Source organism: Jaculus jaculus, chromosome 15, assembly GCF_020740685.1.
Source record: "Jaculus jaculus isolate mJacJac1 chromosome 15, mJacJac1.mat.Y.cur, whole genome shotgun sequence".
NCBI lineage: Eukaryota > Metazoa > Chordata > Mammalia > Rodentia > Dipodidae > Jaculus > Jaculus jaculus.
This window is the reverse complement of record NC_059116.1, coordinates 10,850,919-10,874,680: the sequence shown is the minus strand read 5'-3', so window position 1 is coordinate 10,874,680 and position 23,762 is coordinate 10,850,919. Positions and strand designations below refer to the sequence as shown.

Sequence of the window (23,762 nt, the reverse complement as noted above, 5' to 3'; positions counted from 1 at the left end):
GTACTTCTCTCTCTCTCTGCATGGTCCTTTGAAGGTAGGCCAGCTTCTTCTGCCTGGATTTGGAACTTCCCCTGGATCTGTAAGCTTCAATAAATATCCCTTCCTCCATAACTGTGCCTGGTCTGAAAGTTCATCTCAGTGAACCTGAAGCTGTCTGCTACAGAACTTGGTACAGAGGAGTGGACTGAGATGAACCTCACCATGTGGATGTTAATCTTTTGGAACCTTTGTTTTGAAGGAGTAGGCATGGACTTGGTGCTTGCAAATGAAGATGAATTCTGAAGTGGTAAGCTAATTTTTATGGACTATTCTGATGAGAGTTTGAGAATTCTAAGTGCAGACAATACTGAACTTCAAGTCTTGGCTTATGAGCTTTCAAAGGGGAAGGAAAGACTGCAGAGGACTTTGTTGGAACTGGGCTACTGGCATAAGGGCTGGCTGTGTCCTACTGCCCAGGCCCAGAGTTTATTCAAGATTAAATTTGTAATGGACTGATATGCTTGGTTAGAGATATTGGACTGAGAGATTTAAGATTTTAAGCTGGAAAACCTCAAGCAAGTTAAAATTACAGGCACTAAGACTGGTTTTAGGTTACTGAATCTGCTATAGTCAAACACATTAGCAATCTTAAGGGAAGGTAGTCCAGTTGCTTTACCTTGGAAGGGATGCCTGAGGAAAGACTATTGTAGAAATGCAAATACTTTTGGAATGAGTTGACTGGGGAAGGAACCTGCTTTTCCAGTTTATTATTTATTTTGTCTGTGAATTAAGAATATGGCTGTGTCCTGAACTCCTGGTATTGGTTTCAGAAGAATAAAAAATGGAAGCAGTTGTTGTGAATTGCATATGGTTCCAGTAGCTGCCACTGAGATGCCACATGAGGTAGGGCCTGATGCCCTGATAGGCTGAAAGAGCCTTTGGGAGATGGACTGTGGTTTGCATGAAGAACTGAGGAAGTTTTATATATACCTGGACAATACAAGGGCTACCATACAGTGCACTGTTGGCCTAAGATGAAAGTGTTCCCTGGCTACTCTGCCCAGCTGGAGGGGCAGAATTGTAAAATCTGGAGATTGTCAGTCCCTGGTTGTATTGAACTTAAACTGCAGAAGTTTGATGGTGGTTGAGTTTGCATTGTTTTAGTCTTTCCTTGCTATGCTTTTTATGAGTTGAAAATGTTTACTCTGTGCCTTTAAATGTTAGAAATGTTTAACTTGTTTGATTTTACAGGTCTTAATATCTTAAATTGATCAAGACTGTGGGGACCTTTGAAATTGAACTGAGTACAATTTACAATGTGTAATGGTTATAAATCTATTGGGGGCCGGGGTGGAATGAGGTAGTTTGAATAGAAGGCCTCCAATATATTCAGTTCTTTAATATTTGTAGTTTGCATCTGCAGCCACCTGGCTGGAGGCAGTGTCACTGGGTGGATCTTAAGGTGTGGTGGTGGGTTTCAGATTACAATATAAAGATATGCAAATTGTGCCTAGTGGGATTTCCTGAAGTGTTCTGTGTGGCTTTTGGTTTTTTAGCTTGTACTTCTCTCTGGAATTTCCCCTGGATCTGTAAGCTTCAATAAATATCCCTTCCTCCATAACTGTGCCTGGTCTGAAAGTTCATCTCAGTGAACCTGAAGCTGTCTGCTACAACTTCCTATGTTAAAATTTATCTATATAAATGCATGCTTGATGGTCTCACCCAAATGCCCCATTGCGTGGATTCTGCCTAGAGTGTCTCTCAGTCTATCACTGGTGACAACCTTCATCATGTTCAATTACAAGTAGACTGTATTTAAAGAGATATTTTCCCTTCTTCTGAAATACATGGCAACTATAGAAAAAAATTTAACATGGTGGATGGAGCAAAGATATTTCACAACTCAAGGATAGTTTGCTATGATTACAGTCATTATTCTTACACATACATGTAAATTAAGAGGTGAAAATGGAAGACAATTCATATCTCCTTTGTTTTAATATAGAATTATAAAGTGATGTCACTTTTACTTACAATTTTAAAGTAAAAAAATATTTAACTTATAAAATTTAACTGAAGATTTGTCATGTACCAGTAATTTTTTTTCATAGTTAATGATAATTTGATATATGTTATTTATTTATATGTTTCTTTATGGTTCTTTTGAGACAGAATTTTTCTGTGTGGCACAAAATGGATTAAATCTGTGATCATTCTTTTGCCTCTAGACATATATATAACCATACCTGACCACATATATTTTGGATTACTTTTAGAGAGGGAGGGCCATGTATATTTTGAAATTCTAACTTTAAAACAAGTTCCCTTCCCATTATCATGGAAATTTCTAGAATACATTCTTTCTGTCCGTTTTCTGCTTTCAGTTTTCAACAGTAGGATGAAAACATGAACTGATTTGGATATTTCAGGTTGATTTTAAAATATAGGCATTATTATGTTCATTGCCTTTTAACGCAAATATTTTAGACAAATGAAAATGAAAATAATAAAATATCATAATATTTGTGACACAATTTAATCAATTTAAAGCTTTTGTGAAAAATTTTCTCATCCTGGTATTTCTATGTAAAACATGTGAAGAAACGTTTAGACAACATTTTATTTTTAACACCAATTTGCTTTAATATGCATGACTGAAAATATAGCATGATTGTAGAAATTACCAGAGTTTCTGTTAAAAAAAAAAGATGCCGTCCATACCAAGTACTATGCCATACAGCACTCATGCAGTTCTCACAGCTCTACTAAGTATAATAAGTAGAAAATAAACTTGTACAATCATGATCCAAATGTTCTCATCTATCTGCAGTTCTTTCTTCCTAGACTCTTTGAACCAAAGTAGTGCCTTTTCTATACTCTGTTTTTGTTTTCTCAGCAACATATTTAAGCTCTGTATCTGTTTTGTCATAGACCAGAGTCACTCTGAATCCTTTGTGTATGTACAGCTTACTGGTAGACTGATAAAATGTGTATGTGTGTGTGCGTGTGCGAGTGCGTGTGCATGTGTGTACATGCATGTGTGTGTGTGTGTGTGTGTGTGTGTGTGTGTGTATATGTGTGTGCGTGCCACATTTGAGCATGTGAAGAATCTCTACATACCACATGGAGTTGGTAGTCTACAGGTTGTGCAGTGGACAACAAGGATTGAGAAAGTCTCAATATTTTGACCTATTTCATTATGTACTATACCTTCATTTACCTCATTCTTACATATCAGATTCACTTCTTACAATACTGAAAGTGTCTTTGTACATTGTTGGTAACAATCATTTATTGTTTTCAATATTTTACATTGGAGTAATCATACTCATTCCTGTCTGTTGTGCAAAAGAATGGCTTCATTTATTATTATAGATTTTGAAAAGTTATAATGTTAAAGGAATTAATGAGGCACAATTGGCAAACTTACATCTATACTCAAACTGAGGATTGGTGTTTTTTTTTTTTTTTAACTTTCTAAATTAACTTTTTTGTTGTTGTTGTTTCTTTGTTTGTTTTTTGAGGTAGGGTCTTGCTCTAGCCCAGGCTGACCTGGAATTCACTATGTAGTCTCAGGGTGGCCTCAAACTCACGGCAATACTCCTACCTCTGCCTCCCGAGTGCTGGGGTTAAAGGCACATGCCACCATGCCCAGCCCTCTAAATTAACTTTTTCACTATTTCAGCTGATCTCTTTAAAACAAGTGTTTCTATCAGCTGAAAATTAATTATTAGTACACCACTTTTTTTTTCTTTTTTCCATTCAGTATGTTACAAAGCACATTGACTTCTAGTTTTTATTATGTGGCATGAGATATTCACTATCTTCTCTTCTCTTCTGTTCTACCCATACACACATCATTTTCTTGTACCTATGACTGAAATCCTTTTTTTTTTTAATATATTTTTTTTATTTAAGAGACAGAAAGAGGCAGAAAGAGAGAAGGGGCACTCCAGGGCCTTCAGCCACTGAAAGCAAACCCCTGCTGCATCTGGCTTACATGGGTCCTCGAGAGTCTAGCAGGCATCCTCTGGCCTTGCAGCTAAACACCTTACCTTGATAAACCATCTCTCCAGCCTGATATGCTCTTTTTATTAATGGTTTTGTGCGATTAGGATACAATGTAGCTTGGTGTAATATTTTTCATAACTGTTTAATCTTATTTACCCTGTTGTCCTGCTGTTAGAGGCATGGATGATTCTATTGATTGGATGCTAGACATTAGGAATTTTTCCTTCCCTGATATCAGTGGATCAGTATTTTGTTTGGGGGGGGTTGGGGAGAAGAGATAATTTATTTGGAAGCTCTGACCCTTTAGGTTTAACTTTTATCTTTTCCTGGAGAAACCAGTGCATTAAACTTTCTAGAAGAAAAAAAAAATCTGCTTAAAATATTAAGCATTCTTTTGTAGTACAAGCGAACTGTGGTTCTTCTAATACACTGTGGATAATTAAGATCCCAATTTCTGTGTGGTCTAAGGACTACACCCTATAGTGCATTCAGGTGGCCCTACCTCAGATGGGTTGACTTTCCTCCCATGCACAATCCAACTAAGTATCAATCACTTGAGTACTGAGCGGGACCATGCTGATCCAAAGTTCTCTGGCTAAATTCAGCTATCTCACTTCTCCTATTCCCAGTGTAAACTGAAGGTACCTAGGTGCACCACATTTCCAGGACCATCACACACAAGGGCACTGGAAAATTATGCCCAGATGCCATATATCCTCTAATATATAGATGTTATTTATTTGATATGACATTCTAAAATTACTGGTTATTACATATAATTTGTTTAAAAGCTGTGTTTTGTTTGGCAATCCCATTTAAGCATATTTTATGCGATAGGGTATTTTATTGAATATATAAATTGCCTTTATTTTAAAAACCTATTTTCTATTGTTCTCTTTATCACTATAATTCAGTTTAATCAGATCCTATCCATTCTTTTTAAATACATTATTATCTTCCACAGTTTCAACTTGTAACAACATCCCATTTTTTTAAGGATTGTCTTATTAATCTCTAAGGATTTTATTTCTTTCTTTTGATTTGGGTTTGTTCATGATGTTTTATTGAGGGATCACTGTAATATTCAACTTAGGAAGAGATCATCCACATATATAGTAAAATTTTAAAAGAAATTTTACTAGAAAACTCTTAATTATTCCACTTCCAATACATGAAACCACATATAAATCTTAAAATAAAAATATCCTACCACAATACTTAAAGAAAAAAAATATGAAAAGCATAGATGATTTAAGGCTCAGTGTGTTATCCATGGGAACTATCATCAGTCATGATTATTTTTGAAAAATAAATATTTTAAATTGCACATCAATCATGCTGTAGTAATTTATATGAAGTATATATGGTAAACAAATGCATCAAGTCTCACCACAGGGACACTGCCAGCAAAATCCAGAATGCAGGAAACACTGCAGGAACAAATGACTTATTTATTCATCACATAAACTGAGAGGACAGAAAGTGACACATCTCACTGTATGAACATATATCAATCTTGATTCCATGATGTTTGAAGATATTATATTTGAACACTGGATGCATACTTGATTTAAGAAAGATTGATTTTTGATTTTCAGTGGTATTTTGACTTTTAAAAGTACATGCTCCACCCCTCTCTCTCATGTACAAATGAATAAAAAAAAAATTAAAGCTGGGAAGATGGTTCATTCAGTGGTTAAATTTACTTGCTACCAAGTTTGCTTGCTGGCGTTCAATTCCCCAATATGCATGGAAAGCCAGAAGCATTATGCAGTGCCTGAGTCTGGAGTTTGTTTGCAGGCCCAACATATCCCTTTATCTACCTTTCCATACCTATCTCTCTCTTTCCCTCTCTTCATTTTTCAAAAATAAAGAGAATTACAAAAATATGCATGTATTCATAAAAAGCACATATGCTGTGTGTGTTAAATAGTTAAATTGTTAAATGATTATGTTTTAAATTTCATTCACTCTTAAAAATGGCACCTATTTATAGGTAACAAAATATTAGCATTGTATTAGTGTTTAAGATGGTCATGGTGAATTGGTGTGAATGAGAATAGGCTTGCTGTTTTTTGTTGTTGTTGTTGTTGTTGTACATTTTTATTTATTTATTTGAGAGTGACACAGAGAGAGAGAGAGGCAAATAGAGAAAGAGAGAGAGAGAGAATGGGCGCGCCAGGGCCTCCAGCCATTGCAAACGAACTCCAGACACATGCGCCCCCTTGTGCATCTGGCTAACGTGGGTCCTGGGGAATCGAGCCTCGAACCAGGGTCCTCAGGCTTCATAGGCAAGCGCTTAACCTCTAAGCCATCTCTCCAGCTCAAGTCTTGCTGTTTGAGACACGAAAAATCAGAATATAAAGTTAACAGATAAAACAGTTGTTAATTCTGAAATTCTAATTATTTCATCATTAATATACTTCAAAAGTGCAACAAAATGTCTTATGCATTATGCACAAGACATTGCACTTTTTCCAAATATAATTCATGGGAAGTCAAAAAATTCACAGCATTGGCACAGATGCACACACAGAAACACACGCCTATTTAGTGGCTTGACGATGTAGCTGTATGGTTTACTGCAGTATGCTTACATGTGTTATGTTCAAAGCTTTGATTCAGGCTCCAGCATGGGTATTAGTGTGTATGTATATATATATCAGTCATACTGGTACATATATACATATATAATACGTACTTATATTCCAAACAGTATAGTATGTAAATATAAAATCTCTAATCCATGGCTGAAATTCACACTGTTTCATCCCAGCTGAATTTTTTCATTGACCTTCATTAAGTAAACTCATAATAAAGAATGTACTTCCTTCCTTGAAGGAAACTAGAGATGAAACAGAATCCCTGTGCTCTTTCTTAATTAAGTGTTTTGTATCAACCCTTCCTAACAAGATTCAAAGACCTAAACATTTTCTCAGGAGCTGTTCAAAATTGCAAGCCGAATATTGAAAACAAGGTCATGAGTAAAACCTTCTAACCTGGGATGCGGTGGCTTTTCTGAAAATGACCTTATTAGTATTTGGGGATTTCACTTGATTGCTTTATAAGAGGGAAATGAAATCAAATTTGGTGGAATGGGGACAGAGGAGAGAAGAGTAGCAGCACATGGTTGATTTACACAGTTTCTACTTAATAAAAACAAAAACATAAAAGAAATATTTACTGGAAAGTACCCTTTCTGTCCCATTTTCATCTTATAAACATCGAACCATTTCTATCCATGCATTATCAGTTTGTATGTTTTAAAATCTTTTATTTCTTCCTTAAGCTGGAGATGGCTTTATCTGATATTGCCTTTCATATTTGAAAACATAAGCATTCTTGTTAGAGGATTTTAAAGCATTCATAAAACTGATTATTAAATCTCTCAGGTTTAAATAGAATTGTTATTCTGTCTATTTGATTAACTACATAAAATATCATAACTTGAGAGATTGGAAGTGAAAGCCCATCTCCATTAGATAAGTAGAGGAGAAATACATGATGTTTTACTCTCTCCTGGTTTGACTGCTGTTTTAATCAATTAGCATTTTTTTTTTTTTTTTTTGGAAACAGAGATAGGAGAAAAGCAAATTAAATAGTAATAAAATTGAATCTATCTCAGTGTCAACTATCAATCAAGGAGATTGTTACAGGAACTTCCAACTCTCAGGGAGATTGATGAATGCTGTTGAAGACAAATGATGCCTGAACAGAAAAAAATTATAATATTCCAACCAAATAATTGCTGAGCAACAAAATACAATTAACTAGCTTAATTGGAAGATAAATAGAATGTCAGTGTTCTTCCACTTTCCCATGTTGTAAAAGTTGTAACCTGTCTTTAGTAATTATGACTTAAAAATGTTATGTTTTAAATGCTAAAATTTTGTTTTGTTCTCTCTTTTTATGAATAAAAAAAGTCATTCAAGAGTGGGAAAGATTGTCAAGGAGCATAAAATTTTTGCTAGCAACATTGTTTTCCTCAGAAGAGTTAAGAGTTGGAATCCAAACAACATCAAGATGACGTCCCTTGTCATGAAATGCTGGCTGCTGGTGGCTCCTGTTTGGTGGCCTTGCCTGGCGGTCACAGAGACTTTGAAAGCGAAGGCTGAGTATGAAACAGGCTCTCACCTGAGAGCAAAGCGCGGCTGGGTGTGGAACCAATTTTCTGTCCCAGAGGAAATGGACCCTCATCTTCATGTAGGGCGGGTAATTATTTTCAAGCCTTTCTTTTCATTTTTTTTAAAATTTTTGTTTATTTATTTGAGAGAGACAGAGAGAGAGAGAAAGAGAGAGAGAGAGAGAGAGAGAATGGGTGCACCAGGGCCTCCAGCCACTGCAAACGAACTCCAGAAGCGTGCACCCCCTTGTGCATCTGGCTAACGTGGGTCCTGGAGAATCGAGCCTTGAACCGGGGTCCTTAGGCTTCACAGGCAAGCGCTTAACCACTAAGCCATCTCTCCAGCCCCTCTTTTCATTTTTTAGTGTATTTATTTATCTATTAATTTTAATTTCAGAGAGAGAGAGAGAGAGAGAGAGAGAGAGAGAGAGAGAGAGAGAGGTAATGAGCATGCCAAAATCCCTAGCCAATGCAAACAAACTTCTGATGCAGGCGCCCCCTTGTGCATCTGGCTTAGGTCTGTACTAGGAAGTCCAACCTGGATCCTTAGGCTTTGCAGGCAAGCGCCTTAACCTCTAAACCATCTCTTCAGCCCATTTTCAGGCATCTCTCCAGTCCAGGACTTCATAATGAAGTTGATGACTTTATGAGAGTGTGATATGAATGAGTTAAGAATGTTCTGGTCAGTGAAGAGGCCCATACTCTATAAGGAAATCACTAGAAAGGTTTAAATTTCTGTGTTTAGAATTTCCCTTTTCCGTATGAAAGTGCACCAGCGCCTTAGAAGTGAAATGGTGCTGCATTTGGATATGCATCAAAGGAACCAAAAGAACCAATACTATTCACCAACAATGTTTAGCCTCGTTTTGTCTTTTTAATAGGTGTTGACTTACTCCTCATTCATTTTTAATGAAACACATAAATACCATCTCTTTTTACAGTCTAGGAACTCGAGGTGCCTACATACTCCATTTGATTATTGACATTGGCATACAAATCATAATTATGTTCAGTTTCTTAGGAGAATATATTTTAAGGAATTTTCCTTAATAGGACAGAACATCTTCAATTTATGTTGGTTGGGTTTTATTGTTAGTTGGTTTCCTTTAAACACAGGTAATTACAATAGTGTGTCCTTCCCCTTAAGTCTCTTTCTCTAGATGAATGTACTGAAATAAGTTTAGCCGCTCATTAACTGGCAGTAAAATTTAATTGGGCCCAGAGGGTGATGCACTCAGAATTCATTAGCTGTCTTTACCTACTCCATCCAAGAGAGCTGCAGGGTTAGCATGGAATTAGGATTCCACGAAAAGTGCACACACACATTCCATCAGCCACATATGCATGTGTACATTCAATGCTTATTTTGGAATCATTAAAAAAAAAAATTAAACCAGTGGTGGAGAGATGGACTAGTGGTTAAGGTGCTTGCCTGCAAAGCTAAGTGACCAAGTTTCAGTTCCCCAGTAACCACATAAGCCAGATGCACAAGGTGACACATGTATCTGGAATTCATTTGCAGTGGATAGAGACCCTGGTGTGCCTATTTTCTCTGTCTCTCATCTATATGTCTACCTTACTCTCTCTCAAATGAATATATATCTGTCTCTCAAATAAATAAAATAATTAGCCATGTTTGTGTACCTGCTACAAATAAAATATATCATTTTCTAGGATGAAGTCAGGTAAATCAAAAGAATAGATAGAGTGGTTTTGTCAATTATTTCATTTTATGAAATTCTTCCTGAATTTTCTATATTGACCCATACTTAACAATTTAACACAGAATATATAACGTACCAATAACTATTTTTACAGAGAATGACACTGGATTTTTGGTGCTTGTAATTAAATAAATAACGAAGATAGACTGCAGATAAGGTCTCCCAAATATGACGTATTCATTAAGAGAGATTTAAATGAGTAAATACAATTAAGCAAACATTTAGTGATATTGGCCTACCGACTTGAGAATAGTATAATATTGAGAAAATATAGTAGTAAAAATATAGCAAATTTTCACATGTATACTAGAACTCAATAGAAAAATATTTTACCTGTGTGTGTGTGTACATTCTATGGCAATCAGTCAAACACTTAGAAGATTTATTCACCTTAAGGCCTATAATTTTAAAAATAACAAGGATGAAATGGGGTGATGGCTTAGCAGTTATGAGCACTTGGCACTCACGGAGTGCTCCGGGGTTGTGAGACCACTAGTGTTCAAGTTCCCACTACAAATATGGACAAGGTAAGCGTGAGTATGCATGTTTGTAACCCCAATCCATAGGGGTTAGGATGGATCACTGAGCTTTAGTGATAGAAATTCGGGTGTTAGGGTGATCCTTTCATAAGGAAGTACAGGTGTGAAGGAATACAGAAGGGAATTCATATTCCTCCTATGGCTCCTGTTTGCACATGGAATATGCATCTGAACACATATGTGCATATTCCACATCACACACACTGCACACACACAGAAAACACAAAGTTTGTTAGTCATTGAAAATTGTCCCAGTGTATACTTGGAATACATTTACTTACTTAATAAAGGTTCTTTATTTAATTCTTATATTGAACAAATTCTCAAGCTAAATAAAATTAAACCATCTAAAATGGTCTATTCTTTACTCATTTGACACTCTGAGTGGAAAAATAAAGTCTATTTTCATTAATTTCTTAGCATCATGAGCTAGCAAATTCTATTCACATTACGAGAAAATAAAAACTATCAAGGTAAAGGTGACATAGAATGAAAAGTGAGCTTGGGTGCTAGTTTTCTAGTTTTTATTTATTTTATTTTTTATGAGAGAGAAAGAGAGAGGGAGAGAGAATTGGTATTCTAGGGCCTCCAGCAACTGCAATTGATCTCCAAATACATTCTTCACCTTGTGTGCATGTGCATCCTTGTGCACCTGTGTCACCTCATGGGTCTGGCCTACTTAGGACCTGGAGTGTCAAACAGTGCTCCTTAGGCTTCACAGGCAAAGACTTTAACCTCTACTCCATCTCTCCAGCCCTAGTTTTATTTATTACATACTATTGGATGATATTGAAATATTTATTTAAACAATACAATAGTTAATTTAGATATGTCTTAACTTCCTTCACAGTAGCATAAAATGTTATTAATTAAAGTAGAATAATAGTGTACAACTTAATCTATCAGATATGCTATAAATTTGCTTAACCTTGTATTTGCTGGCCAATGGGCTTTCGGAGGAGGCATTAATTGAAGAAGGGGATATTTATGAACATGAATATATATGTGCACACATAAACACCTATATACTTAAGACGGGGTGTAGTAACAGTAATGATAGCATTGTTGTGTGAAAATACAGTGATCTCTTTATGTAGCATAAATGTTATGGAAAATTATGAAGGCACTTCAACTATAAACAACACTTGCATTTTCCATATATTTTTTAAAAAAAATTATTTATTTATTTGAGAGCGACAGACAGAGGGAGAAAGAGGCACAGAGAAAAAGAGAGAGAGAGAGAGAGAATGGGTGCACCAGGGCCTCCAGCCACTGCAAATGAACTCCAGACACACGCAACCCCTTGTGCATCTGGCTAACATGGGTCCTGGGGAATCAAATCTCGAACCAGGGTCCTTAGGCTTCACAGGCAAGTGCTTAACCACTAAGCCATCTCTCCAGTCCCATATAATTTTTAACTCCAAGCTTCTTATTAAGTACTGTGAATGCTGATCACATTTTTTTTCTATATCACATGACAATATGTGCACAGGGAGCAAAAGCACACTTGAAAATATGAAGTACAATGTGATGCAGAGAGTGATTATATTTTTTTAAAAAAATATTGGCAACTTCCATAATTATAGACAATAAACTATCATAATTCCCGCCCCCCATGTTTTCCCTTCACAATTCCACTCTCTGTCATATCCTCTCCCCTGCTCAGTCATTCTCTCTTTTAGTTCGATGTCATCATCTTGTCCTCCTGTTATGCGGGTCTTCTGAAAGTAGTCCCAGGCAAAGCAAGGTCATGGATATCCAGGTCATTCTGTGCCTGGAAGAGTGCATTGTAAGGAGTTGTACCCTTCCTTTGGCTCTTACATTCTTTATGCCTCCTCTTCTGCAATGGACCCTGAGCCACAGACTTATTTCAAGAGATAAGTCTGTGTTATGTAGTTTTCATATTGACAGGATCTAACAATTCATAGGTCTGTGGTCTAAGTCAGAAATCTTCAAGATATTAAACATAAAACTTTTGTATAGTTGCATTTTTGCAGCATTTTCTTTTCTATAGAAAGGATTCATCTCAATGATGGTATCAATTACTGTTATATTTATTTATTAAAAACAATATGTTAAATGTATGTAATAAATATGATAGGTTATTGAGATATCATCATATTTTCATTATGTTCCTTAATTCCTTTCATAATATTTCCATTTCTTCTACATATTTTCAGCCGAAGGCAAGAACACTTCTATTTAAGCATAACTAGGTACTTATTATGTTAGATTCATCTTGGTTCTAAGCTACTTAAATATTTGTGAGTATGGTTAACAGACTAAGTATGTTAATTTAAACCAACTGTCTTGTGCCCAGTGAGTAAGATTATATTTCTTTTATTTTTCATGCTTTCTAATTAGATTTTTTTGTTTTGAATAATAAAGCTTTGGAAGTGCTTTGTGCTGCCAATTAAGACTCCTTTCCTGACATAGAAGTTTCTTTGGAAATTTAATATTTTACCTCGCTTAATATGACATACTTATGGAGCGTTATTAACTTGGGGAAGGGTTGAATACACTTAAATTTTAAAAGCTGACTCGTCCTTTCCTGCATTTCTGGCCACCTCATTTCTTATCTTTATCCTTACAGCTAAGATCTGATTTAGACAATGGCAACAACTCTTTCCAGTATAAGCTTTTGGGAACTGGAGCTGGAAGGTTTAGCATTGATGAAACTACAGGTGACATATACGCCATACAGAAGCTTGATAGAGAAGAAAGATCCTTCTACACCCTGAGAGCCCAGGTAATCGACACCTCTACTGGAAAGGCTGTGGAACCCGAGTCTGAGTTTGTCATCAGAGTGTCGGATGTCAATGACAATGAGCCAAAATTCCTAGATGGACCTTATGAGGCCATGGTACCAGAGATGTCTCCAGAAGGTATTGCCTATTAATTTACATCAGAACTTTCTTAACAATGACAACAGATTTAACAATATGAGCATATGTTTTGGTAGTACCATGCTATAAGTTCTACACTCATGGTTTCTTCTACAAACCTGTTTAAGTAAAGCTCTTGATTAGGCAACAATGAATCATTTTATAAGAAACTGCATGACTATGCTTTAACAAAACGTGCCTTATTATAATCTCATTTTAGTCTATCAAATGATGTAAAGCTTAGAGGCACTTTCTTTAATTAATTCATAAAACTCTGCAAAGTATGCATGTAGAAATAGAGAAAAATATAAGCTATGGCAGGCATCAAAACCTGGATTATAAAGAATAAAAATAAAATAATGTGTCTGAAACCCTTCGTGTAGCTGTGCTCACTTCCAGTTCCTCTTCAAATCCAATGACTTCTGTGTTAAAGTCTTAAATTTGATGTATGTAGAACAGAGCAGTTCTAATTCCAGCTCTATCATTTGCCCTATTAAACACAGTTTAATATGTTTGCACTAAGTTCTGTTCCAGATTGAAAAGCAGAATTGTTCAACATATCCCACAAAAAGCAGTGATCTATTTCCAGGTGGTTATGGTCAGAACCAATAAAAATAATGGATTAAAATATTGCGTTGAGATGGGAAATAGTGAATTTGCATTTGTTTCCCAAGTTTCACTTAAGTTTCTAGTTTATGAAGTATTTCCATCTTATGTATAAATACAAGTATGGGTAATTTAAAATACTTTGTTTGAGTGAGAGTAAAGAAGAAGGAGAGGGAAAAAAAAATAGGAGAGAAAAGGAGGAGTGTGGGTGTAACAGTCCCTTCTCCCTCCGCAGACAATCTTCACATGCATATACTACATTTTACACATCTTTCTTTACATGGACACTGGGGAATTGAGCCCAGGCCATCAGGCTTTGTAAGCTAGTACATGGAACTGTTGAATCTTCTCTCCATCCCAGGTTGGATCAATATGACCTAATAAATAACCGTCTTCATAATAATAACTTCAGTTCCCTGTGTAAAAATGTAAGCAGCGGCTTTGGTAAAACATTTACTTTAGTGAATTTGATTACCCAATGGGCTAGATCAACTTTTATCAATTTCATTTTACTAAAATTACTAATTTAAGGACAATTATAAAAATAATTTGATACAGCTGGGCTTGGTGATACACACCTTTAATCCCAGCACTTGGGAGGCAAAGGTAGGAGGATCACTGTGAGTTCCAGGCCACCCTGAGACTACATAATGAATTCCAGCTCAGCCTGGGCTAGAGTGAGGACCTACCTCAAAAAACAAAACAAAACAAAAAATGATAGTGTGATACAATATACAATGTTCTAAAGTTTTGCATTGTACAAATCAACATATCAGTGGATTTAGTATGAATAAGCTACATTTTCAGTAACTTTTTTACTACATGATTTATTCTTCCTTTTAAAGAAACCCTGTCTTAAACCAACAAAATATCACATACTAAAATATATGAGTCATTTTGAAATCTATTGCTTGAATCTCAGCATTTAAATGGTAAAATAAACTCTGCAGACGTGTACTTATTTTAGTGCTCAGTAGTAAATGTTAACTTTAATTACTGTGTCCTTGCCACAGGTTGCCAAACACCTTGCTGCCTACGTGAAATCTGAATTTCTGTGCATGTAAAAATTTATCACACTCTCATGTGTTTTTTTTTTTTTTTTCCTTGCTGATTGTCTGTTATAATCACGAGAGGACAAAACATTCCCTGTGTGGAGAGCCACCACTATCCCATAAAACCTTCTACTCGTGTGAAACTTCGCATTCAGATGGCAGTTATTCAGTCTTCTTTAAAACTCCTGGTTGATAGTAAATGTCAGATAAATCAACACTGACAGAGTCAATTTTTTTCCTACACTATGTTTTGCTCAGTGACTACAAAACACTTTAGTGTTGAGATTGACATCTATTTATGTCACAAATGATCCTAGTTTTCAGAAATTTTTATGGAGCTTTATACAAACTCTCAGTTAATAATGTAATATCAAAATGTGATTTTTATGACTTTGCACATATAGTATATGTAATGTTCTAATCTATGTCAGCAAAAACAATTCTCCAAGTTAACTATGATGCGTGACAGAGGAAGAAGAGCAGAGTGAGAGGAATGAAAACAATACTTGAACATGTCAGAATAAGGGGTAGAGACAAAGCTCAGAGGTTAAGGACTTTAAAGCCTAACGACCCAAGTTAAATTCCCAGTACCCATGTGTTACTATTGCTGGCAGAACACACCCAACATAGAGCAGCTTATGGGGAAAGAAGAAAAAAGTTTATTTTGGCTTACAGACTCAGGGGAGTATCCACGATAACAGGGGAAAACGATGACATAAGCAGAGAGTGGACATCACCTCCTCACCAACATCTGGAGGACAACAGTAACAGGAAAGTGTGCCAAATAGTGGCAAGGAGAAACTGGCTATAACACCCATAAGCTTGCTCCCAACAATACAATGCCTCAAGGAGGTGATAATTCCCAAATCTCCATCAGCTGGGAACCTAGCATTCAGAACACTTAAGTTTATGGGGAACAGCTGAATCAAACCATCATACCATGTAAAGCCAGATGCACAAGGTGGCATATGCATCTGGAGTTCATTTGCAGTGGCTGGAGGCCCTGGTGTGCCCATTCTCACTTTCCCTCTCTATCTACATCTTTCTCTTTCTCACTCTCTTTCAAATAAATAATACGTAAATAAAACATTTTTAAAAGGTCCGAATGAATGATACTAAGATCTCTATGCATAATTAAAATTAAATATACAAAATAATACAAATTAAACTGTACGACACCTTCCCTCTGAAGCACTTAATACAACTTTATATCCTGTGTCACCCACAAAGCAAATCTATGCCAATAATGAGACATAAAATAGATGGTTTCAAATAGCATGTGATGCATTTTCACAAAGAGGTTTGGTGATTGTTATAAAGATTTACATGTTAACTGGGGAAACTTAACTAGTAACTCAATGTTCACTTATGCAAAATTCTCTTAGGATTTATGTACTCAGATACTGCTAATATATTGATATAAAATTGTTCTTGGGGCTATTTCACTCACTGTACTTTACGTAAACTAATGGATGAGCTGTTATTATAACATCCTTCTGTAAGAAATATTTTCTTTCCAATTCATACTTTTTAAAGTTTAGCAGGATAGATACATGTTGACTTAAGAGGATGTTTTTTGCTATAAGAGTCCAGTCAACTTGGTTCTTTGGAGTTTTAATTATTCCAGCATTCTCTGTCCACACTATAGTTCCTACCTTACATAGAGAGATGTATGCTGAACTAAAAAAAAAAAAAAAAAAAAAAAAACCTTCAGTCACAAAGAAGAGGATGGTCCCATACCCTGCATCCTTGACAATTTGATTTAAATGATTTTTTTCAATTTAAATTTTTAGGTTTCCATCAGCCATGTAACTCTGTTTACAAGATGATCTCTTGAAGTAGGAAATTAGTCATGAAAACTGTAGTGACTCAATATCAATTCTGAGGTTTTTAAGACCTAGGTAAATCTCTTAGTTTGATGGTTTTGGTAAGTAGTTTAATATACATATCAATTACCTTATAATAAAATTCTGTCATCATTTCTTCATAAAACCTTATCATTATTATCACTGGAAACTGGAAGCAATAGGCAAAGTGTTTATTTTTCATTGTTTTTATTACTTTTGCTTTGGACCATATGAATGTTTTGTCTATTTTAATTACATTAATGAAAGGCACTGTAAAATATGCTGTATTATATTAAATGACAAAATGCTAAGGCAAATAGGAACAAAAACATAGCATGCAGGAATCATAGTTACAACTTTCACTAACTAATGAAAAACAGTAAGGATTCCTTCTGTTATTGTGTCTCAGTTCATAAAAATTAGGATGTAGAAAGAAAATTCATGAGGCTCTTGGTAAGTTAAAACAGCAAGGATAATTTGATTGATTGTCATTCTCAATGACACAGAATAGAGTATTTCAACATAGAAACAATTTTAAAAATAAGTGTGTGTGTGTGTGTGTGTGTGTGTGTGTGTGTGTGTGTGTGTGTGTGTAGTAACATGGGTTATACGTGTTGGTGTATGCATATGTTTTAACAGATGCACATCTCATATGAATATGTTCAGAGGACCAAGGATAAAGTACACTGTCCTGCTCTATGTCCTTCTTTATGGTGTCTCCAAGACAGAGTCCCTCATTGACCCATGAGGTCTTGGTTTTTCCATTATACTGGCTAACAGGGAGTCCCATGATCTTCCTATCTCTGTCTCACTGGGGTTACAGGCATTCTCTGCCATGCCAGGTCTCATGCAGGCACTGTGACTGGACTTCAGACCCTCCTTTATGTGCAATGAAATCTTTCATCTCCTAAATAAATGTTTTCCTTAAATATAGCATGTATACTTGATGGACAAATAAATATTTGGCATGGTAGTGTATTTTGATACTGAATTAAAAAAAAATATTTCTTTGAGAGTGAGAAAAAGAGGCAGACAGAGAAAGACAGAGAGAAAGAGATAGGGTGAAAGAATGGGCACACCAGTGAATCCAGCCACTTGCAAACCAACTCCAGACACATGTTCCACTTTGGGCATCTGGCTTATGTGGGTACTGAGGAATCAGACCTGGGTATTTGGGCTTCCCAAGCAAGTGTCTTAACTGCTGAGCCGTCTCTCTAGCACTTGATACTGAATTTCAATAAGAATGTTTATCTCATCAGTAAATGCTAGATTTAAATTTGCATGTTTTTGTTTTATGATTCAATTCAAGCAGGTATATAGGAAAGGAATTAAACAGATGTATTCATTAGATTTATCTTTACCTGGATTCTCTTTCAGTCTCATTTCAACAATTTTTCAAATACATGGAACTATTTGTACTTTGTGGGAAACTAATTTTTTTTTATTTTTTTTATTACTTAATTTTGTATTTGGCAAATACAGTCAGTTTGGTACCATTATTAGGATCATCCATGACCTACCCCCTCCCCATTGGCCCCTCCTTATTGAGGTATATGGGTCTTGCATTGTGGAGTTAGCCCTCAGTTATGGGTAAAATAAATGTCTCTGCATATCATGGCCAACATGTGGCTCTGACATTCTTTCTACCCTCTCTTCTGCAAAATTTCCCTGAGCCATGTTGGGTTCATTTTGGGTCTGCTTCAGTGATGAGGTTTTGGGGGCCTGTGAGGCTCTGGCTCTCTGATTTGGTAGGAGTTGATTTTTCTCTGTGTTGGTCTCCTTCCCCTTGTGCTGGTATCCAGTTCATCGGGAAAACAGCACCCTTGCTTGTTTCGCCAATTTTTCTTAGTTTCAGTTGGGGCCCTTTTGAGGTGTGATGGGGTGGCTCTCTCCTTACGATCTGCATCCATGATGAAAATTCTATCTAAGATTTTTGAGATTCCTCTACTGATTAAATATCTCAGAAATATTACAAATACTATGTGACAATGAATTACTTAATAATTTTATTTCATCTTTATGATTTTTTGCATTTAATAACCTTTTTACATGGACAAATTATGCCTGGCTTATAGCTATGTTCTCTTATCTGTCTAAAAATATTATTTTTATAATTCAAAAATGGCAAGCAAATTAGGATTTTGTTTTATATCCTCATCTTTCCTTCTGGGTATTTTACACAGCAGAATTTTAAAGACCAACATCTAAGTGTCCTATTAATGTTTTATTTTAATTTTACTTTTTATTTTTTCTCCTCAGGAACATTTGTTATCCAAGTGACAGCAACTGATGCAGATGACCCTGCAAGTGGCTACAATGCTCGTCTCCTCTATAGTTTGACAAAAGGCCAAGCATATTTTTCTGTTGAACCAACTACAGGTATTTGTGAAGCAAACCAAATACAGTCCTTCCTGATTTTTTTTTAAGTTGGAAAATTTTGGCTTACAAATGTATGTTACAGCAGACATGATGTCTTCATAATAAGTTAGAATTCATAAATATTTAGTAGGAGTTAGTCTGTAAATTGTTTGTCTAAGATTCATTATATTGGGTTTTGCATATGACTTCACATGCATAGACCATGTGTGAGGATTAATATGAATAAATTAGAGAAAGTCAGGCAATCTAATTTAAAGATATGAGGAAAACACATTACCCAGAATGTTTGAAATAGGACAGCATATAAAAAGCTGTCCATTTCATGACTCAGCCATGGGGAAATGCAAATTAAAACCATAGTAAGATATGCCAGCATGCCCAACCTGACAATCCCTCAGTCTGGGGTCAAGATCAGGAGGACATTAGGAGTATGAATCAATAGGAATGCTCTGCATGGTACACATTTTTTAAAATTTATATTTACATCTGGATTTTTATCATTGCCTTGCCAGTTTATATTAATTAGCTAACTTTCTTATACAACAAGTCAAAAGCATATTTTTTCTGTTTTGTTTTAAACATATTGAGATACTTAATTATTTTTTTCTAAGAACTCTACCAGGACCTTGTACCCACTAGGCAAGAGCTCTACACACCCAGTCCTAAACATGTTGACTTGATGCCTAGGATTTACATGTCACTGACCCAGACACAAGTGTGGATTTTTGTGTTCAGATCAAAGGTGGAGCCTTGAAGCAACTTCCCTGCAGCACCTTGCACCCATCACATTTGGGAATCCCTCACTAAATGTTAAACTTGGAAGCAACCAAAAGTAATATTTTCTGATTATTATTGAGAGGGATATGCTACTTCCAATTTGGTGGCACGAAAGGCTTAAAGAAGTAAAACATAGATACTTAAGTGTGTCTTCTGTGTTTCTTCATTTAGCAAATACTACATCTTTGTTCTAATCCAGGGTTTCTTGAGGTAATAAGGCTCCAATGTAATATGATTAAACATGTTAATAAATTGGAGGAGAAGTAGACAAAGTTTAAACTACAAAAACTAGAAAGGAAACGAGGTGAATGTAAAGAGTGCAGCTTAGGAATGGAGGGGAGGCTGAAAGTTCACAAGGGCAATAACAGCACAATGAAGGTGTGGAGGAAGAAAATTGGAAGATGGGAAGGGCAGGGAGACACACCAGTTTTGTCCAAAAATCTATTAGTGATATCTCATACTTTGTATGGAAATGAAAAACATAATTCTGAAAGAGCTACCAGTGGTTATGAGTTGGACGGTTAAATCCACAGTTCTCTCATGGAGTCTGTTTATATTCTGTTAGTCAACTTGAAGAGGTGGTGCCCTAAAGCATCAGGCTGTAATGCCTTCGCACAATCCCCTTTGGACAAGATAGGCTGTATACCCGGCATTATAGCATGAGGTGGATTTTTCAAGTGTGGCTCTGAAACATTTAAACTAATAATAATAAGAAAATCATTAACCTGAACTTGCTTGAATTACAGTGTCCAGGTGGGTATTAAATATGTCAATATAAGTAAATTGACACATATGTTTGTAACTATAGCGTGAAACCAAAACAGGTTGAGTAGGAGAAATAAAGTGAGAGCAATTTTAAAAAGTCTATTCAAGCCAGAGAGCACTAAGTCTAGAATGCTGAGCCCATGTGGGCTTAAGGGAGTGGCACGATGCAATAGCATTCCCAGTTAAGGCAGGAACACATTGAGACTTGAGATATTTAGATGCCATATTTTGTAATGCTTTATTAACAATCAACCTGTGTTCTTAGTAATTTGGTAGCTAGTTCAGGAGATTTCAATCTTGTGTGAAGATATACTGGCAACCATTTCCATAAAGTAGGCAAAATTTGTGTTTATTATTAGTATTGAACTCCAAGTCAATTCCTAGGACATTGTAGGGAATTAATCTATCAAAAAAAAAAAAGAAAGAAAAAAAAAGGATGGCTATACGCTAGGATCTTTAAGAAATTACCTGTGACATTATCATGGTCAATTATGAAATTATCATGGCAGTCTTATTATCATTTAAAGGAGTTATAAGAATATCTTCTGAAATGGACAGAGAGCTTCAAGATGAGTACTTGGTCATTATTCAAGCCAAAGACATGATTGGTCAGCCTGGAGCCCTGTCTGCATCTGCAAGTGTATTAATTAAACTTTCAGATATTAACGACAATAAGCCCATATTTAAAGAAAGTAAGTAAAAAGTAGCTTGGCTTTTCATTTTAGCCTCTCTTTGCTGAATGTGCACATATGTTAAAGTTTGCAGTCTAAGAGGACTATAGAATATAGTAAGAATTATATGAATTAATGTGACATTTTCTAGGTTGTAATTGTCTTTATTGATAGTGAAAAGTCAAATGGAAATGTAAAAGGGACATGGTGTTCTATTGTACTGTAACAAGATGTCACAAATGCTTATAGCTCAAAACATATTAACTAGCTTTAGGGTTTAATATTTATTAACCAGGATGTCTCCAGGACTGAATTTCAGCACAATATTCATAAGAATCCATTTCCTTCTCCGTGTGAGTGCTGGTGGAATCGGTTTTTATGTCTGCAAAATTGGTGTCTGTTTCCTTGATAGTGGATACTCTTCAGTCCTGAAGGCCCCTGCTGGTTCTTATTTAGAATACACATCCACATAGAAAACAGAGGAATCAATTATAGCTTATACTGACATCACTTTTGCCTATTTTTCTACATCTAATCAACATTTTTTGCCTCATTTTTTTACATTGAAGGACTTATATGATTAGAGAGGTGCTTCAGAATTATTCAGGATAAACTCTGCTCTAACTTGAATTTGTAACTTGACTTCCATCTGCAATCTTACTTTCCTATGTAAAGGTCATACATTCGTAAAACCAAGGAGAATAAGACGTGGATACCTTTGTGGAATAATTCTTTCTCAAACAGAAGATAATGATGTATTTTTAATTTTTTCAATTTTGTGAAAGATTAGGTGACACTTGCTTATAAATTAGTTAATAATTCTAGGAGAGATACGAAAGAGGTGGGTTTTAGGAGTTAGGGCACTTACCTGCGAAGCCTAAGGACAATGGTTCGTTTCTGCAGTACCCACGTAAGCCAGAGCACATGGTGGCACATGTGTCTTGAGTTCTGTTTGTAGTGATTAAATATTATGGCACACCTCTCTTTCTCTCCCTCTCTCTCTCTCTCTCTCTCTCTCTCTCTCTCTCTCTCTCTCTCTCTCTCTCTCTCTGTGTGTGTGTGTGTGTGTGTGTGTGTGTGTGTGTGTGTGTCTTTTTCTCTCTCCCTCTTCCTCCCTGACTCTCTCAAATAAATAAATAGATAAATGAAAATAATTCCAGGGTAGATCACATGAGATTTCTAGTTCAGGAGATTTCAATCTTGTGTGAAGATATACTGGCAACCATTTCCATAAAGTAGGATCCATTATCATAGCAAAGGATATGTGGTGTAGCATGGAGGGAGAAATTAGCAGATCACGCATACATACAAACACAGATATCATGCACGTTACATCACTCCACTGATTTATTTTATCTCTTATCTGAACTCATTCATGGCTTTGTTTGATATTAATTACAGATCCACAGAAATACAATGGTGAATATTATTTACATTGTTTTCCCCTGGAAAAGCACCACTGTCCCCCTTTGCATTTAAATATTCTCTGCATATATCTAGCTTGTGAGCAAAGTTTACAGCCACCCCCACAATCCAGGCATCATTCTCACGTGTTTCCTCCTATGTAAAAATATAGCTGCTGTGGGCTGGGTCTCCTCAATGAACATCCAAAACATTGGGACCTCTTTCTTCACTCAGCTTGGAAACAAAACAAATGTTTGATTGACTTCACTATTACACTTCATTAACAATGTCTTCTTCTTATTATTATTATTATTTCCTATTTAGGAAAATGTCTTATAACATGTGATTACTACTCTCCTCAGTCCATTGGGGTTCCATACATGCCTCTCATTAACCAGAACTAATTATGTCCGTTGTCTAGTCTTACTTTTACTATTGCATTTCTCAGTGTCATTTGGCACAATGACCATACCTTACATGAATCAACATAATGTTCTCATCACCTTTCACTCATATTGTTCTGATCTTTTTCTCTTTCTTTATGGTATCTTCTGTTTGCATGCTTTAGACTAGAACGTTTTTATGGGTTCCAGACTTTGGTCTTATGTCCACACTTTTGTCTTCTTAACTGCTCCTTAATCCGACCCAGCAATATGGCTTTAAACATGATCTGTGTGTGGAAAATCTCCCAGCATATGTCTCTGTTATCCACTGCTTTCATAAATTGAACAGATGTTTTCCACTGCTTTCATAAACTCAACAGATGTACATCCAACTTCCTATGCATTTTGCACATTTAAAACTTGCCACACACGTTGTTGAGCTCTTGCCTTAGCCTTCCCCATGCTCCCCATCTTCGGCGCTTAAGGACTCTCCATTTTCAGTTGTTAACAGATTCATGCTTCCTTTTGGCCATGTAGATATACTTACTCAGTTAAAACAACAAATGCAAAGAATTAGTCATCCCTCTTGGATTGAACTGGATCAATTAAAGATAAGT

General features: G+C 35.9%; 1 protein-coding gene across 1 annotated transcript in view; it reads left to right on the top strand.

Annotated features, from left to right (window-relative positions):
- The window catches only part of Cdh19 (cadherin 19), a 53,776-nt gene that overhangs the window by 10,952 nt on the left and 19,062 nt on the right, over positions 1-23,762 (top strand). The window contains exons 2-5 of the mRNA XM_004654636.2: positions 7,914-8,202; positions 12,970-13,261; positions 19,026-19,145; positions 21,215-21,379. Of these exons, the coding sequence (XP_004654693.2) occupies positions 7,914-8,202; positions 12,970-13,261; positions 19,026-19,145; positions 21,215-21,379 (866 nt within the window). The remainder of the gene's footprint in view (positions 1-7,913; positions 8,203-12,969; positions 13,262-19,025; positions 19,146-21,214; positions 21,380-23,762) is intronic.